The sequence below is a fragment of the Octopus sinensis genome, linkage group LG15, assembly GCF_006345805.1.
Source record: "Octopus sinensis linkage group LG15, ASM634580v1, whole genome shotgun sequence".
NCBI lineage: Eukaryota > Metazoa > Mollusca > Cephalopoda > Octopoda > Octopodidae > Octopus > Octopus sinensis.
Genome location: NC_043011.1, coordinates 62,420,208 through 62,440,207, shown reverse-complemented (window position 1 = coordinate 62,440,207; position 20,000 = coordinate 62,420,208). Strand labels below are relative to the sequence as shown.

The 20,000-nt window shown below is 37.1% G+C and overlaps 1 protein-coding gene and 1 long non-coding RNA gene across 5 annotated transcripts in view; one reads left to right on the top strand and one right to left on the bottom strand.

Moving 5' to 3' along the window:
• The first annotated feature begins 2,172 nt into the window (after positions 1-2,172).
• Positions 2,173-3,661, top strand: LOC118766389. Its single transcript, XR_005002323.1, has 2 exons — positions 2,173-2,310; positions 2,886-3,661. It is a non-coding gene; the product is annotated as an uncharacterized LOC118766389 (long non-coding RNA).
• LOC115219702 (glutamic acid-rich protein-like) overlaps positions 2,621-20,000 on the bottom strand; it is a 140,479-nt gene continuing 123,099 nt past the window's right edge. For 3 of the 4 annotated variants that reach the window (XM_036509801.1, XM_036509802.1, XM_036509800.1), the window contains 2 exons: positions 7,732-7,844; positions 3,059-3,920 (listed from right to left, as the gene is read on the bottom strand). In XM_036509801.1, the coding sequence (XP_036365694.1) occupies positions 3,720-3,920; positions 7,732-7,844 (314 nt within the window). In that variant the 3' untranslated portion in view covers positions 3,059-3,719. Of the gene's footprint in view, positions 3,921-7,731; positions 7,845-20,000 lie in introns of all 4 variants that reach the window. The other variant, XM_029789878.2, reaches the window with a different exon arrangement.

Here is a 20,000-nt window from a genome sequence, read left to right as displayed (position 1 = left end):
TCTTGATGCTGATGTGTTTTGTGTGTTTTGTGTGTTTTGTGTGTGTGTATGTGTTTGTGTGTGTGTGTGTGTAATGTACATAGTGTGTGCGTGCGGGATAGATAGATAGTCAAATAGATAGATAGATAGATAGATAGATAGATAGATAGATAGATAGATAGATAGATAGATAGATAGATAGATAGATAGATAGATAGATAGATAAAGAAAATAATTTAATGCGGAGTAGTTTGGTCTGGATAAAGAAACCGAAAAGAAATGTTGGGACAAAGTGGACGAGAGTCAGAGAAGCTGGAGAGAACTAAGAAGGAAGAGAGAAGAAGCTAAACCATAAACATTTATCAAAAATTACAAACAAAAAACAAAATCCCGTTCAAAATTGTGGTGGTGTTGTCGTTAATCCTGGTTAGTGCTGGCATTGATAATGTTGCTGTTGCTGTTATTTGCGTCCGTTGTGGTAGTCTTAATATTGCTTATTAATGTTTGTTAATTAAGTGGACACCACTGCTACCGCTGTTGGTACTATTGTTAACGGTATTTAGTACTCCTATTAGTGTTATTAATATTGCTAAGCGCTCAGGTGTTTTCGTTTGTGTTCTTTATGGCTTGTAGGGTTAGTTGATGGTGCTGTTAGTAACATAGATTAGTATTACTGCTGTTGAAGAACGCTGGTCCTATCAGTTAGTAATAGTAAACTACAATTGATGGTGCTTCTGGTTGACGTTGGCCGGTGTTTGTTGCTTCTGTTGATGGTGCTTTTATAACCGTTTGCTACTACTACATTTAATATCATTATTGGTTTAATCCTTATTGATAGGATTATGATTAGTGCTGCCGATGATCGCGTTGTCGTGTAGTGTTTATTATGATACTGCCAGTGTTGTTGGTGGTGGTTGTGTTCCTGTTAGTGCTGTTTTGTAATGCTTTTGTTAGCGGAGGTGTTAATGCAGGTTAGTGCTGTCGCTGTTAGTGTTCGTTAGTGTTGTCATTGGTGTTAGTGCTGTTTTAGTGGTGTTTACGCTGCTGCTGTTAGTGTTGGTTAGAAATAAAAATAGTGTCGGTTAGTGGTTTTGTTGCTGTTATTGCTGTTGTTGTTGGTGGTGGTGGCGGTGGTTGTGACGGTTGTAGTATTTTAGTGTAGTACTTGTAGTATAGCTGGTTAGTGCTGTTGCTATAAGAGTTTGTTAATGTTGTCATTGCTGATGGTAGTAAAACTATTTCTGTTGTTGTTGCTGTTATGGTTAGCGGTGGTGGTGATTGGGGTGGGGGAGGGCGGCATTAATGCTCTTGTCGATATTGGTATTAGTGCTGGTTAGTGTTTATATTACTGTCATTACTGTTGTTCAAATTGTTGTCGTTGGTGGTGGTGCCATTAGTACTCTTGCCGTTGATGCTGCTGCTGCTGCTGTTGAGCGAACGGTCTTCGTCCCAGAGCTCGCAAGATGGGAGAAGTCCGAATCGTGGTCCTTCGCTATTCGTAAGACCCGCAGAAGAGAAAGCAGGTCAACTCCCGACACCGAGAGCATCGACGGATGGATGAATGCGCATCCAGGCTGAGCGGTTGCGTAGGAAGTCGGGGACAAGAAACAGAAAGAAAGAGTGAGAGAAAGTTGGAGCGAAAGAGTACAACAGGGGTCGCCACCACCCCCTGCCGGAGCCTTGTGGAGCTTTAGGTGTTTTCGCTCAATAAACACACACAGCGCCCGGTCTGGGAATCGAAACCGCAATCCTCCGACCGCAAGTCCGCTGCCCTAACCATTGGGCCATTGCGCCTCCATTTGCTGCTGATGCTGGTACTAATTTCGCATAGTGTTTTCGTCACTGCTGTCGGTGATGTTAGTATTAAAGCTTTTAGTGCAGTTGTTGGTCGTATAGGTGTCAGAATTGGTAAACGCCTTGCTGTTAGTAGTGACGGTGTTAGTACTGTTATTGTTTGTGTTATAGCGGCACTCCGTCGGTTGCGACGACGGGGGTTCCAGTTCAGCCGATCAACGGAACAGCCTGCTCGTGGAATTAACGTGCACGTGTGCCTTAAACGTAGTTCTCGCAGGAGATTCGGCGTGACACAGAATGTGACAAGGCCGGCCCCTTTGAAACAGGAAGAAAGAGTTGTTGCTGTTTTTGCCGATGTTGTTGTTATTGTCGTTGCTGCTGCTGCTGCTCTGGTTGTTTAAATACGAATATTAATGGTGTTGTTGTTATTGTTGGTTGTGGTGGTGGTGGTATTGCAATTCGGAGTTATTAATAGTATTGGCGCTGCTTGCAAGTGGTGTTGATGATGTTGCAGATATCGAAGGTGTTGGCAGTAGTGTTGTAGTAGCAGTAGTGGAGTGGGTGAGGTATTGGTTGTAGTACAGGATAAATATTGTAGTATTAATAGTTGCAACATTAGCAAAGATTGTGGTTGGGGGAGAGATTGTCGTAGCCTTGGTAGTAGTAGTAGTAGTAGTAGTAGTAGTAGTAGTAGTAGTAGTAGTAGTAGTAGCAGCAGTAATAGTAGTAGTAGCAGTAATAGTAGTAGTAGTAATATTAGTAGTAGTAGTAGTAGTAGTAGTAGTAGTTGTTGTTGTTGCTGTTGTTGCTTTTGTTGTTATTGTTGTGGTGATGGTGGTGGTGGTGGTGTGGTGGTGGTGGTGGTAGTTGTGTCGTTGTAGTAATTTTGGTAGCTGAAGGGGTCTGTTTAGTGGTGATGGCCATGGTGTTAGTGCTAGTGATAGTAGTCGGGAAGTTCATAGTAGAGGCAATGGTAGCTACAGTATTGGGAGAAGTGGTGATAGGAGGTGTAGCAATTGTAGTAGTGGTGATTGTCATGTTGGTGGTAGCAGTTATAACAGTGGTTTTGACGTTGGTAGTTGTAGTTGTGTTTTTGACAGTATTAGTAGTAGTATTGTGGTGGTGGTTTTGTAGTAGTAGTAGTAGTAGTAGTAGTGGTGATGATGGTGGTGTGGTGGTGGTGGTAGTAGTAGTGGTAGTGGCATTAGTATTTACAGTGGTTGTGGCATTAGTGGTAGCAATGGTAGCAGTGTTACTAGTAGTGTTTGTGTTGTTTCTAATAGTAGTAGTAGTAGTAGTGCTGGTGGTGGTGGTGGTGGTGGTTATAGTATTGGTGGTAGTGGCCGGTAGTGGTCGTTCCACTCCTGTATGTGTGTCTAACACCTTCACATAACTCTACATTCCATAAACGTCTGTCTGTCTCTCTCTCTCTCTCTCTCCAAACAATATCACAGTTCCCTAAACAAATTCTTTCTTTCAGTTTTACGTAAATCAGGATCAGAATGGCATCGATTCAATTTTGCTGTTCAAATTTGGTCACATGGTGTATGTGTTTGCTCACGTGGTCTATCTTTGGTCACGTGGTGGTAATGGTGAAGGGTCGGAGCAGTTAGATATTCGGGGTGACCGTAGTAGCATCTTCCTTGGCAGACGGACCTTGCCGTCATGCTGTTGTCATTGCTGCTGCTGCTGCTGTTAATTTTGTTGTTGTTGTTGTTGTTGTTGTTGTTGTTGTTGTTGTTGCTGCTGCTGTGCTTGTTTTTGTTGCTGTTGTTGCGCTTTACATTGTTGTTGTTGCTGTTTGGTTCTCTTGTCTGGTTCTCGCTGTAGTTGTTGCACTGATTGGCATTGTTTGTGTTGTTGTTGTTGTTGCTGTTGCTGATATTGCTAATATTATTGTAGTTGTTGTTCTTGTTCTTGTTGTGGTCATCGTCGTCGTCGTCGTATCACAGGCCGATCACGTAGTCACGTACGCACGGTCGTTCGCAAAGGCGGTTCGGCGTGCTGTTGTACTTGTGAGCTACTTTCATCAAACTGAGGAATGTGTTCGCTTCCCGCATGCACTCAATATTGTTGTCGCAAGATTTAATTGAATCGGCAAGGAAGCCTCGGTCACACACTGTTGGTCCTAACCGCATTGAAGAACCCTGTAATATATAAATAGCATAAAAACAAAAATGAGTGGCGATAGATCGATGCAAAAAAACAACAGACACTGAACGATTGTTTTGGCGCAGCAAATTAGTGGAAACAAAAACCATTCTAAGACAAAAACTTCATCGCAAAATCCTCAACTTGATCGCAAAATTCTAGTCTAGAATTCTTGCCCCAAATTTTATAAAATTTTATAGGCGCAGAAGTGGTGTATGTAGCTTGTTTACCAACCACATGGTTCCGTGTTCAGTCCCACTGCGTGGAACCTTGGGCAAGTGTCTTCTACTATAGCCTCAGGCCAACCAAAGCCTTGTGAGTGGATTTGGTAGACGGAAACGGAAAGAAGCCCGTCGTATATATATGTGTGTGTGTGTGTATGTTTGTGTGTCTGTGTTTGTTCCCCCCACCCAACACTGCTTGACAAGCGATGCTGGTATGTTTACGTCCCCATCACTTAGCAGTTCTCGAAGAGAGACTGATAGAATAAATACTAGGCTTACAAAAAATAAGTCCTGGGTCTATTTGCTCGACTAAAGGCGGTGCTCCAGCATAGCCGCAGTCAAATGACTGAAACAAGTAAATGAATGAAAGGAAAACTCTAAATTCCAGTCTATAAATGTTAAATTTCTAAACCTGAATTTTACATTAAAGATTCGTTAATTTTAATTATCTTAATTTCCTAATTTAACATTTTCTTAATGTGTAGGTTTTCCTGTTTCCTCCAAATCACGTAACAGCCGTCGTGAAGACAGGTGAAGACATTGGACAATGAAGTCTTAGGTATACAAAAGTCGGAATATTGTCGAGCGGAACGCCTTTTATTGCTAGGACTGCTCAGTAACTCACGTTTTACATTTTTTTTTATTCAAGAGATGAGGAATTATGTACGTTATTTACATTATTTACATTTAACGGACATTTGTCCGAAATTTGTTTCTTGTTACCTCAAAGTTTCTAGCCTTCAACAGGGATCCCGGAGGAATTTCGAACCTGGGTTCTCATTCCTGAGTTATTTTTCCGGTGTTATTATTATCATCATCATTATTATTATCATTATTATTGTTGTTGTTGTTGTTGTTGTCACCATCATCATTATTATTATTACTCGGGTCACTGTCTGGAATCGAACTCGGAATCTTGGGGCTAGTAGTTCGCGCTCTTAATCAATACGCCATATGCCTCTAGCGCGAGCTACCCCAAGATTCCGAGTTCGATTCCAGATAGTGACCTGAATAATAATAATAATAATAATAATATAATAATAATAATAATAATAATAATAATAATAATAATAATAATAATAATAATAATAATAATAATAATAATAATAATAATAATAATAATAATAATAATAACAACAACAACAACAACATCGGAAAAAACCCAGGTTCGAAATTCCCCTGGGACACTTGGTGAAGGCTGGAGAGTACAAAACGTTGCTAACAAGAAACAAGATGAGGACAAATATCCGTTGAATAAAAATAATGTAAATAATGAACTCACGCTTTTTATATCACTTAGTTAAATAGGGAGGGGTAGTGCCGACAGCCCTTTACTTTTCAGTGCTTTTGAGACTGACGGACAATATGAAGGGACTTATATTCGAATGGAAACCCAAGCACGGATAGAGAACTCGCGGAAGAAGCACTCATCACTTACAATCGGTCTTGCAATAACCTTTTCTACTTCAGGCACTAAGCCGAAATTTTGGAGGAATTAACCAATCGTTTAGATCGATTCCAGTGCGTAACTGGTACTTAATTCATCGACCCAGAAAGGATGAAATGTGAAGTCGACCTCGGCGGAATTTGAACTCAGAACGAAAAGACAGACGAAATACCGCTAAGCATTTCGCCCGGCGCGCTAACGTTTCTGCTAGCTCGCTGCCTCAGAATTAAACCAATATTGATTTCAAATTTTGTCACTGAGCCACTAACTTCGGAGAAAGGCATAGTCGATTTCATCGAATCCAGTGCTCGACTGGTACTTATTTTATCGATTCCGAAAGGACGCAAGGTGAAATCAACCTCGGTGAACTCTGAACGTAAAAACAGACGAAATACCACTAAATATTTCCCCCGGCGTACCAACGTTTCTGCCAGCTCGCCGCCTTGTAATGATACAATAACATCAGAGCCTTCTTCGATGGAAAGGATGCCAGATAACTGGAAATGAGCGCTTAAAAACTTTGAAGTAAATAAATAAGGGTGAATTCTGCCAACGTTATCCAACGTTCGCATCGTGATGGTGATATACTAATCGTTTTGTGGACATCTAAAGCTCTCCTAACCTACAAGAATATACGATCCTAGAAGCCACGTCTTCATTATTCTACACGTCGCCATCCTTTTAAAAACGATTAAGTATACATTGGATAATGTACTCCTAGATATATTGTCTGGGAAGCAGAAAGGATGGAATGCCTTTGGTCAGAGGGATAAACGGCGGCAAGCGCGGAACTGAATAACAAAATGGAGTTTTCCTTTTATTCTTTTACTTGTTTCAGTCATTTGACTGCGGCCATGCTGGAGCACCGCCTTTTTGTCGAGCAAATCGCCCCAGAACTTATTCTTTGTAAGCCTAGTACTTATTCTATCGGTCTCTTTTGTCGAACCGCTAGTTTACGGAGACGTAAGCACACCAGCATCGGTTGTCAAGCGATGTTGGAGGGACAAACACAGACACACAAGCATACACACAAGCATACACACACACACACACACACACACACACATATATATATATATATATATATATATATACAACAGGCTTCTTTCAGTTTCCGTCTACCACATCGACTCACAAGGCTTTGGTCGGCCCGAGGCTATAGTAGAATACACTTGCCCAAGGTGCCACACAGTGGGACTGAACCCGCAAGATGCAATATACCAAAGAATTTTTACCAAATTATAATTACACAACTAGTGATGACAACCATCATTTTGTGAATGCTAAATCAACTAATTCTGTTCAAAAGAAGTTAGGGAGGTAATTAGAATGTTTGCTTTAATGAAATTAACTAAAATATAGGTTGCCTTTAAGGGATGGCTTTAGAGTTGTCTCCCTTGGTTTATCTTACTAGGATGCGTAATTTAGTTAATAATTGTTTTCAACATAGCAGTGTTATATCATTTAAATTTTCTTAGATTAGTTCATAAAAGATGCTAGAATAGTCTTGGCTGTTATGTTTCCATGCTGCCTGTTTCCCTAAACATTTTAACCCTCAAGTATTCTTACTGCGTCAAATGCAATACTTTTTCAAAGTTTTCAATTAACCACGCATTATCTCGGGGTTATATCACTGTTTATTTATAGAATGATATAGAAAGGCTGCGAGCTGGCAGAATCGTTAGCACGCCGGGCGAAATGCGTAGCCGTATATTGTCTGCTGTTACGTTCTGAGTTCAAATCCCGCCGAATTCGACTTTGCCTTTCATCCTTTCGGAGTCGATTAATTGAGTACCAGTTGCGCACTGGGGTCGATGTAATCGACTTGATCCGTTTGTCTGTCCTTGTTTTTCCCCTCTGTGTGCAGCCCCTTGTGGGTAGTAAAGAAATAGGTATTGCACAGAATGTGTGAGAGGCCGAACCTGGCCTGTTTGAATATAGAATGTGTGGACTTGTTGTGGCCAGTGGAAATGCTAAGAAGCTTTACAAGATCAGAGACAAAGAGAGAAACGGGCGAACAAACAGAAAATGTAAGAGATGATATGAGACAACAGAGAAATTTCAATTAATGGAAATTAATTAAATATGCAATGCAATGGTTAGGGTGGAGTGGGTGTGGCTTCGGTGACTACTTACGCAGTTATAACACATTGCGTGTCGGTTGCAAAGATCTCGAGTGACAGAACTGAAAGGTATCTTCAACATATCGGCAAACTGGCAATTTCCGGCCATTGATAAAAGTGGACATTCTGTAACAGAGGATAAAACAAACAAAATATTATAAGACAATATATAAGAGTGTGTGTATATATATAATTGTGTTCATATATATATATGCATAGATGCATATACTAAAACCTATTTCTACACCAAGAAATTCAATGCAACATGCGACTTATTCCTTCCTTGTTCACTTCTACCTTTCGTATTTTTGTTTAAATGTTTATATAAATTATATGTCAAACTCACCTAAAGAATACTTATACCAAAGAATACTTATAATTTCTGATGAACAAAAACATTTATTCTGAGGAAATGTATCGTTAAATTTAATTATTCATATTTGAAGGCGGCGAGCTGGCAGAAACGTTAGCACGCCGGGCGAAATGCGTAGCCGTATTTCGTCTGAGTTCAAATTCCGACGAGGTCGACTTTGCCCTTCATCGTTTCGGGGTCGATAAATAAAGTACCGGTTTCGCCCTGGAGTAGATATAATCGACTTAATCCCTTTGTCTGTCCTTGTTTGTCCCCTCTGCGTTTAGCTTTTTGTGGGCAGTAAAGAAATATATATTTAATTATTCATACTTACAATAATACATATTATGCAATTATTCTACACTTGGTTTAAAATATTAAACTTTTATATTTTCTTGTTGCATTTCCTTTTCCTTTTTCTTTTATTTTTTGCATCTGTAATTTTATTTTTGAACTTTTATGTAAATGAAGTTATTTCGTTCGTTTTGATGCTTTTGTTTCTACAAAACAAGAAGCTACGTTGCGAAACTGTTATTTTAACGAGTTGTGTCTATTTATCCCCCGATGAGACACATCTGCACCGACAGATGCTCCTAAGCCAGTTGTTGAGTGTCCCACAATTGTCAGGATTAATAATACATTATTGTATATTCCATCTTCCATTTACTATATATATGTATATAGCGAGAGAGAGAGAGAGAGAGAGAGAGAGAAAGAGAGAGAAAGAGAGAGAGAGAAGGAAAGAGAGAGAGAGTGAGTGAGAGAGGCGCAGCAGTGGCTGTGTGTTAAATAGCTTGCTCACCAGCCACATGGTTCCGGGTTCAGTCACACTGTGTGGCATATGGGGCAATTGTCTTCTACTATAGCCTCGGGTCGACCAAAGCCTTTTGAATGGATTTGGTAGACGGAAACTGAAAGAAGCCCGTCGTGTATATGTATATATATGTGTGTGTGTGTGTCTGTGTCTCTGTATTTGTCCTCCCATCATCGTTTGGCAACAGATGTTGCTTTTACGTCCATGTAACTTAGCGGTTCGGTAAAAGATACCGATAGAATAAGTACTAGGCTTACAAAGAATAAGTCTTGGCTCGATTCGTTCGACTAAAGCCAATGCTCCAGCATGGCCGCAATGAAATGACTTTTTCTCAGTACTTTTCCTATATGTATGTACCTGTCTATTCATACATACGCGCACACACACGCACACACACACAAATATATATATATATATATATATATATATTCGGCACTCCGTCGGTAACGACGACGAGGATTTGATCGGATCAACGGAACAGCCTGCTCGTGAAATTGACTTGCGAGTGAATGAGGTCTCCACAGACACGCGTACCGTTAACGTAGTTCTCGAAGAGATTCAGCGTGACACAGTGTGTGACAAGGCTGGCCCTTTGAAATACAAGTACAACCGAAACAGGAATAAAGAACGAGAGAAATCTGTAGTGAAAGAGTTCAGCAGGGTTCACCACCAGCCCCTGTTGCAGCCTCGTGGAGCTTTAGGAGCTTCCGCTTAATAAACACTAACAACGCCCGGTCTGGGAATCGAAACCGCGATCCAATGACAGTGAGTCCGCTGCCCTAACAGCTGGGCCATTGCGCCTCTACGTATATATATAATGCATGTGTGCATGTACACAAGTATATATGCACGCAGTATTACTACTGGTGTCATATATTCTTATAACATCATTTGAGACACTTTATTATAATATCAGAAATTTTTTAAAATCTCAAGAATAAAGACCGGTGAGTAAACAGAATCTTTCATTGGCGTTTTCTTGTTGTCTCTCTACGTCCGACAGATTAAAAACAAAACACATGATTAGGTGAGGAAGCTAAAACCATCGCCCTGTCTGTCGATGGCGAGCATATTATATTATTCTGTCGTTGAGAAACATGAGATTGCAAACAATTTAAATACTGACGGATATGTCAAAAGGTTAACACTACGTGAACCATACATCACTTTTAACGATCACAAGGTTAATTTCTTGAATGATTATCTGAAAGATTCTTTAACACTTCCGAAAAGTCAACTAGATATTGTTAACATGATAAGTTAAAATTATCACGAAATTTCCACTTTAGCCATGTGGAAGTACGATATGTTGCTCGTAGAGAAGCGCAATAAAATCAGAAACAAGCAACCCATTAGATTTACTCATTGATGTCGTGTATTATTTGCTTTCGATTACTAAACAATTACTTCAAAAAACATTAAAGTTGGCTAAAATTCACATCAGCATTAATGAATCAGAAACTGAAATAAACGCAAATAAGTGGAATTCTGTATTTATCCTTTCACAAAAATCAGTGAATTTTTAGAAAATGGTAATTTTTCCTTTGATGTATAGCGTCGGTGAAAGTAAGAGAATTAAGTTGCTTTTACCTATTACACCAGATACATACAGGAATTCTATTTTTACATAAGGGTTTATATCGTATCGATGGCTCTTCTGTATTACTCTTTTACATCTCTAACACAGTGTAATCCACTCCACATTAATTCGCCCTCCTTTACTTAGCCAATAAAACACCCAATACGTTAGCTGGAATTCCTTAACTCCCTCCCCCTCTCTCTCTCTCACTCTCTCAATATATATATATATATCACCGTAACCGACCAGGCTATCAGATGTTGCTACACATCACTAGTCACAATGCGCTTTACATTGTTTTAGCCTTCAAATAACTCCACCCCACTGGCTAAGCGAGAGCAGGCCAATAATATATATATATATATATATATATATATATTATATATATATATATAATATATCATACTATATATTATATATATATATATTATATATATATATATATATATATATATATATATATATATATATATACAAGAGAGAGAGAGTGAGTGATTAAGAAGATGCATATAAAGTATTGGGTATTTTCTGCTTCATAAAACAAATATGCGTTCGCGTAAATCGACTGCCAGGAGTCTGTAATTGCCTCGTTGGAAAAGATTATGCAACCTTACTAATACACCTCATCAGCGTTTAGCAGAACAGATAAAGAAAAAATGTGAAGTGGTCAATATGAATGTGTATCCGCATTGTGCAGATTATCGACAGCATCAGTGGAGTGGCTGAACCCAAAGAAAACACAGGATACAGAAAGTTATTATATATATATATATATATATATGTCTGTGGTATACAACACAGAACACATCACAACACACACACACACCACACACACACACATATATATATATATATATATATTATATATATAGATATATATATAATATATATCTTATTATAAAAGGCAGATTTATCTGCCTCCCTTTGGGAGTTATAGAAATCTACAATATAGGATTTCTTCAATTACAATTTACCTAGCATTTTTGATGGTACAATGCATCGCGTCATGCCAGGTCCAGTTTTCAAATTTAAACTCCAATTAAGCAAAATTTACAGAAAACTCACATTCTGGTGTGTGTGTCAAATGCTTTTCTTAGTCTGGTTTACACCACACGCAAACGCACACACACAGTTGGGCAACGAATAAAATGAAACTAATTCACTTACTGTAGTGAGTGATTCTTTCACTCTGCCTCCCACTTCCTCTTTCCACACATAGACACGCAAATATATAATAAAATTGTAGCTAACGTGCGTGTGTGTGAGTGTGGGTGTGTGTGTGTTGTGTGCGTGTCTGTGTGTGAGGGTGCGTGTGTGTGTGTGTGTGTGTGTGCGTGTGCGTGAGTGTGTGACAGGAAAGTTTTTTACGATGAATATAAGACCTATATCCAAGTAGCAGAAAGATAAGACAGTAAGGTGTGATTTGAGGAATTTGGCTGCTATTTCTACCATGTCTAGCTGCCATGTAGGGGTCTCCCTCATAGGCTCATACATATATACATAGATAAGACAGTAAGGTGTGATTTGGGGGAAATTTGGCTGCTATTTCTACCAGGTCTAGCTACCATGTAGAGGTCCCCCTCATTGGCTCATATATATATATCATACATAAGACAGTAAGGTGTGATTTGAGGGAGATTTGGCTGCTGTTCTACCAGGTCTGTTAGGCCTTCTCATGTAAACTCAAGCTTTCTCATGCCTTGAACATAAGACCAAAGCAGAGAATGTATTCTTTTATTCTTCTGCTTTTTCCAGCCATTGGTCTGTAGCCATGCTGGGGCAATGCCTTGAAGAATTGTAGTTTAATGAATAAACTCCAGTTTTATTTTTGTAAGCATTGTACTTATTCTATCTGTTTCCTTTGTCAAACCACTAGGTGAAGGGATGTAAACAAACCAACATTCGTTGTCAAGCAGTGGTGGAGGACAATCACAAGCACAGACACGCACACACACACACATACATGCATACACATATACACACATACATACATCATACATATATATATATGTGTGTATATATATATTGCAGCGTGGAAGGTGTTTGTAAGCCATTTAAGAACACACAAAAACCGTTACATTCACTTCTTCAACATTTAAATTTAATTTGCCAAAATATTTTCGTCGCTTTGAAACCGCGACCTGTTCACTGACAAAAATATCGTGCTAACAGGTCGCGTCTCAAGCGCAAAGACGAAATATTTTGACAAATAAATTTAATGTTGAAGTGAATCTAACGGTTTTTGTGTGTTTCTTAAATGGCTTATACACCTTCAACGCTGCAACTGTTTTCGTTCCAGCACACGATCTCAGATCAAGTCACTTGCTATGCAAGTACATCTCTGTAACTATATATAATATTTATATATATATATATGTATATTGGTAAAAACAGTAAGATACAAAAGAAAGAAAGAGACCTCAATATTATGTAAATAGGGGAAATCTTTATATATAAAAGTGAGGTTGTGTGTCTGTCTCCTACGATTTAGATTCCTAACTACTCCCACATTTTGCGGTGCAGTTTAACCAAAACGGGTATCTTATAGTCGTGATTCATATTGAGACCGTCTGGGTATTAGCGCGCGTCTACGATGAGTCTACGATTTAAAAAAAAGTTTACCATCAATTTTCTCCCATTTTTAATCCATTTTTGACATATATAAGGGAAGTAACTCTCTAAAATTTATTATTAAATCTCAGAACGTAAAAAGCTACAGTAACACCCCTCCCCCTTTGTGGTTAGCCATATTGAGATGGCTATTATACTTTACATCTCTAAAAATGCTTATATAATTATTTCCCTTACAAACCCGAGCAACGCCGGGCGATACTGCTAGTATATATATAAAGATATATATATAGATAGATATAGATATATACATAAGTATATATATTTACATATATATATATATATACATATATATATGTAAATATATATGTAGGGAGAGTTTACGAAAAAAACAAAAGACGATGACAGGTGGTGTACAAAACACAGATGTATTAGTAAATATGTATATATATATATATATATATATATATCTTTATTTATTTACACATATATATATACTATATATATATATATATATATATTAATCAAGATAGATAAATAGATAGATAATAGCTAGATAGATAGATAGATAGATAGATAGATAGATAGATAGATAGATAGATAGATAGATAGATAGATAGATAGATAGATATTGATATATACACAGTGCAGTATATTTAAGGGTGGATGCTACTGTAGCTTGTAGCCCCAGGAGGACACCTCATCCAGCTGGCTATTGACACCCTTTCTGTGCCCTATCAGTATTTGTCTCACCCAGAGATTTATTATTGATATATATGTACATACATATTTATACACTCATATAAATATATACATATATGTATCTTGTGTATGTATGTATGTATGTATGTATGTATGGTGACAGAGAAAGTGATGATTGAGAAAAGAAGTTTCCTGACAAAGATGTAGACGGGGAAAGAATCACGACGGAGCCTCTTCGTAATCGGTCGACCGTGCGATCTTTTTGTTTGTTTTTTTTTAAAAGAAAGAAACAATTATAGAGCAAAATACAAGGGATTCTGAAAGTTGGAATATTATTGGTAATTCTACTCATTCAGATCTTACTTGCTGTTTGAACGACAACAACAACAACAACAACAACATGAACAATCTCCGCCTCAATGAAGATGACAAAATAAGAAAACAGCCGCCACAAATACAACTCAAGCCATGCGATGCTGTCTTCACCTTCGAGCAACCTGTTTGTATGTTAGTGGTTTATTCTGTCACGTCTAAATTCTTCTGCAAATACGAGAAAGGAATGGATAAGTTTGTATAACTAAAACTACAATATACGATCAACTCAACACCACTAGCATGTTTTTTTTAAAAGTTTTTGCAGATGTCTTTTGTTGTTCGTTTTTATATTCTTTGCTTTATTCTCCGAGAAGATCAAATAACTTTTTTTTATATCCATTCCTTGTGCCACTCTTTCTTCGTACCTTCATAGCAGAGAAGAACCCCCTCCCCCCAGAGATTTCCTAAACAAGCGCTATCTTCTTGCCAGAGAATTATCGTAAGAAAATACAAAGATCGTTTCCTGTTGATTTAATTCCATCTGCTTTCATTTGCTTATGAATTCGTTTATTTATTCGTTTCAAAATGACCGCATGTCAGCCCTGATCAGTTCCAAGAATGTATTAAAGGAATAGAAATAATGAGAGCGAGAGTGAAGGGAAAGAGAGAGATGGTTTAGGTAGAGAGAGAAAGGGAGAGAGTTTAGGTAGAGAGAGAAAGGGAGAGAGTTTAGGTAGAGAGAAAAAGAGAGAGATGGTTTAGGTAGAGAGAGAAAGGGTGAGAGTTTAGGTAGAGAGAAAAAGAGAGAGAGTTTAGGTAGAGAGAGAAAGAGAGAGAGTTTAGGTAGAGAGAGAAGTATCGACATATGTACTTAACTGGTGCTTCATTTATCAAGCCAGGAAGAATAAAAGACAGTACTGACTTCCATGGAATTTGAACTCAGAACAAGGGGAGGAGGACGTACGAAATAACTGAAACGCATTTTTGTCCGAGGATTTACCGAGTGATCCACTTCGTTGCATTAATCTCTTTCAGCTTTTCTAATCTGGTCTCTTAATAACAATGGATTGCTGCATTTAGCTTATAAGAAGTTTCAGTTACAGCTGTGGTCGTTATTGTTATTGTCGTCGTTTGATCGCCGGTCCCGATGTTTCATTCCTAGATCAGAGCACTCATCCTCCGCCTCCACTTCCTCCTTCACATCATCATCATCATTACAATCGTCATTATCCTCATCATCATTATCATCTTAATCAACATCATCGTTATCTTAAACATAATCATCCTCATCACCATCATCTCCCTCCTCCTCCTCCTCATCATCATCACCATCATCATCATCATCATCGTAATCATCATCATCATCACCATAATCATCGTCACCATCGTCATCATCATCATTATCATTATCTTAATCAACATCATTATCGTCTTAATCCTCATTATCCTCATCATCACCATCCACTTCCTCCTCCTCCTAATCATCATCATCATTATCATCATCTTAATCATCATCACTCAACCGATCCGAACCAGCAAGGGTTCAGAGAACAAGTTGTACAAACATCCTTTCGGTCGCTGAATACGAAACGGGGGCTCACGTGACCTTCATTTGGGGTGAACTACGACAACAAGGGTCTCGAACTTCATCGGATCTTCTTTCTTCCATGGGTAACAATTTTGGTGTGGAGAGAGGGAAATTGCGACATGGGCAACCACCGGGTTTTTGACCATTAAAATAAAAACAATACAGAGAAATAATAATAATAATAATAATAATAATAATAATAATAATAATAATAATAATAATAATAATAATAATAATGTTGATTAAGATGATAATGATGATGAGGATACACTGGCTAATAAGTCGGCATTACAATATCAAAACTGCCGACAAGTGGTATAATCACCACCCTGAGGCTGTAACTGAAGGAGAAAATGTAACCATTCTGTGGGACTTTCCAGTACATACAGACCGAACCATCAAGGCCAATAAACCAGATATTGTTGTGAAAGACCAAAATAATAAAGTTTGCTTATTGATCGACATGAGCATCCCCTGTGATCATAATATCTCAGCGAAAGAGTTTGACAAGGTCAGAAAATATAAAGACCTACTCATTGAAATTGAGAAAATGTGGCATCTCAAGGCGATTACAATATCAGTAATCGTAGGAACACTAGGAATGATCAATAAGGGAACCGAAAATTATATGAGAATGATCCCTGGCTTACCATCCCTGCAAGAAGTGCAAAAGATTGTCTTAACTGGTACATCACACGTATTGAGAAGAGCATTGTCGATGTGAGAACTGTTGCTGCTCATGTATTTTAATTTAACTTAAAAAAAATAAAAAAAAATGAACGAACTATTGAGTTTGGTTTAATGGCCTACCAATGTATACTATGAGTTTCTTTGCCCTAGGAGTCGGGAAGACACTCGGCAAGAAATGGAAGCAAATTTGAAAGAAGAAAAAAAAAGTAATAATAATAATAATAATAGTAATAATAATAATAATAATAATAATAATAATAATAATAATGATGATGATGATGATGATGATGATGATGATGATGATGCAGTACCAGACAGTGGCTCTCATGGCTTCTCATCTTAATTGATTGGAAGTGTTATCATGTACATTGTTTTGTCTTGGTATAAAAGATGGGCTACAGCAAATATTCTGCTCAATACCACAGATTTGCTTGTCAGGTGTTTGACCGTAACCAGTTGAGCATGTCCCTTAGTGGCTGACGAAATGTGCATCTCTGATCATGAGCAGAAGTAGTGGGGGAGCATCATAGCCATGTGTTGAGAGGAATTCTTTGGGGTTTGGATGATTCACCTCTGGAAACATGATGTTTTGGTCAACATCCTTAAACAACCCTTATTCAGGAACCATTTGAGTGGGATGGGCTACTCGACCAGAATAAAATTCTAACTGGGCCCCATCCAGAAGGTCATGCGCTGTTTGTCTTGATATGAGATCACCATGTTGCACACATATGTTTATGATACATGTGCCTAGTGTACCCTTATCAGACGGGTTGTCTTGATGGGTATACTGGGCTTCGTATATTTTACCCCAGTGTCACTTTGATGGCATGCACTGCTCTCTCACTCAATAATAATAATAATAATAATAATAATAATAATAATAATAATAATAATAATAATAATAATAATAATAATAATAATATAATATAATAATAAAATAATAATAATAATAATAATAATAATAATAAAAATAATAATAATAATAATAATAATAATAATAATAATAATATAATAATAATAATAATATAATAATAATAATAATAAAAATAATAATAAATAATAATAATAATAATAATAATAATAATAATAATAATAATAATAATAAAATAATAAGCTTCTTTATGCTCGTGTTCCGAGGAAAAGAACATTCCAGATGAAGACATATGTTAAATCGGGATCCGATGACGGTTTTGGATATTGTAAAACTACAAAAAGAAATTCTACGTTTAACTATAAATAGTTCGCTTTAATCATTGGAAATCAACGGATGAAAGCGTTGTCACCAGCAGACATTTGTAAGAGGAGAGTGAACGAAATGAAAAGTGGCGGTGACATGTGCAACGGAGAGTCACCAACAAAAGATATTCATGCATTATTAATCACTGGCGCTGAAACCGAAAACAGACAAACGAATGCATCGCATAAGACCAATAATGATGATGATGATGATGATGGTGGTGGTGGTGATGGTGGTGGTGGTGGTGGTGGTAGCGGTTGTAATGGTTTTGGCGGTGGTGGTTTTGCTGCTGCTGATAATGATAATGACGATGATGTGAATGATGATGATGATGATGATGAAGTTGAACAGAAAGACGAAGAGGACACAGCGGAGAACGGTGGTGATGGTGTGGGTAGTGATGGTGGAGGTGGTGGTAACAGGGGCGGAGGTGTTGGTGTTGGTGTTGGTGATGATGATGATGATGAGGAGGAGGAGGAGGAGGAGGAGGAGGATGACGTTGATGATGATGAGGATGATGATGATGGTGATGATGGTGGTGGTGGTTTTGGTGGGGTGAGGATAATGTTGACGATGTTGATGATGAGGAGGACGACGAGAAGGAGGAGAAGGAGGGCGACGGCCACTACCACGACGATGGTGGTGGTGGTGGCGGTAGTAATGGTGGGAATGGTAGAGATGGTGGTAGTTGTGAGGATCATGTTGACGATGACAACGCCGACAACGGTGACGACGATGATGATGAAGATGGAGACGACGATGACGACGACAATTGTTAAACAAATATACAAATCGATCGGAGACACATACATACACAAAAAAAAATAAAATAAAACAATTTATTGAATTTGATTTCTTCAATTTCGCTTCTCCACTTCAAGTGGCATTCTGTTTATTCATTCATTAATCTACTCATTCATTATTCATTAATCCACTCATTCATTATTCATTCATCCATTCATCCTTTCAAATTCTTTATGAATTCACCCAATTTTAGTGCGCATGTACATATATATATATATATGTTTGTATGTGTGTGTGTATATATATATATATATATATATATATATATATATATATATATATATACGTATATATATATGTGTAAGTATATATATGTATATATATATATATATATATATATATGTACATATACATATATATATATATATCTGTATGTATGTGTGTGGGTAGGTTTATGAATATCTGATCCTTTGCTGGAGTATGTGTGCGTGTGTGTGTGTGTGTGTGTGTGTGTGTGTGTGTGTGTGTGTGTGTGTGTGCTTCATTTCTTTTATCACAATCACACAATCGCATTTTCGCATCCGGTGGATTGTTTGATGAAACATATCAGGAGTGAGAGGGAGAGTGTCAAGGAGATTATTGAGAAAGGCAGCTGTGTGTACATTGCTATAGAATTTATAATAAGGTACGCGGCTAGTTGTATAATAATAGAATATGTAAGAAGGTACGGTCGGCTGGTGTGTTTTATACTTCAACAGATTCAAATGTTTGCACAACATATTTCTTTATCAATTGATTTCACATCAAACGCCCACATGCATCTGTTTACGTAAGCAGGCAGCCACAAACACATTAATATGCACATATAGATTTATAAACGTCTATGTATATGCATATACATATATATATATATATATACATATATGAATAAATAATCAAAATAAGCAACAAGTATATCCAAGGTAGAGTTGAACAATTTTTAATGCTACTTCATTTTATTAAACATTGTATTACATCAGTTTTAAAATGACGAGCAATCTTCAGCCACTTGTAGAATTTTCCAATCAAACGGACAATGCACATTCTTATCCATATTTCATTTGCCAACATTATACTCTGCCTTGGATATACCTGTTGCTCATTTTGATTATAATCACCCCATTTAATTTATATGGATAATGCCATACAAAATTCTGGTGCCTTTGACTTAGGTACCATATTCATCTCAATCTAAATTTTGCTGAACTCATATATATATATATATAATATTAGGGAGTAAATCCAAACTTACAGGGAAAAATTAGATTTAGGATTAAATCTAATTTTACAGTAAAAATATATATATTAAATTAGAGATAAAGCCACTATTAGGCAAATCAAACAGTGAAAAACATAAACCAATACATAGAAATAAAATTAATTAATATAAAATACAAAATATATAAAAACTAAAATTCAAAATTTAAATTATTCAAATTTAAAGTTAAAATTAAAAAAATTATTTAAAATATTAATTTATACTTATAAATTTATATATATGTATATATATATATATATATATATATATTGTTATCATTTTTATTATTATTATTATTATTTTTTTGTTTTTGATAAATATAATTATCAAAATGTATTAAAAAGTTTAATATAAGATAAAGAGTAAACCACTACGATCGTTTCATGCCCA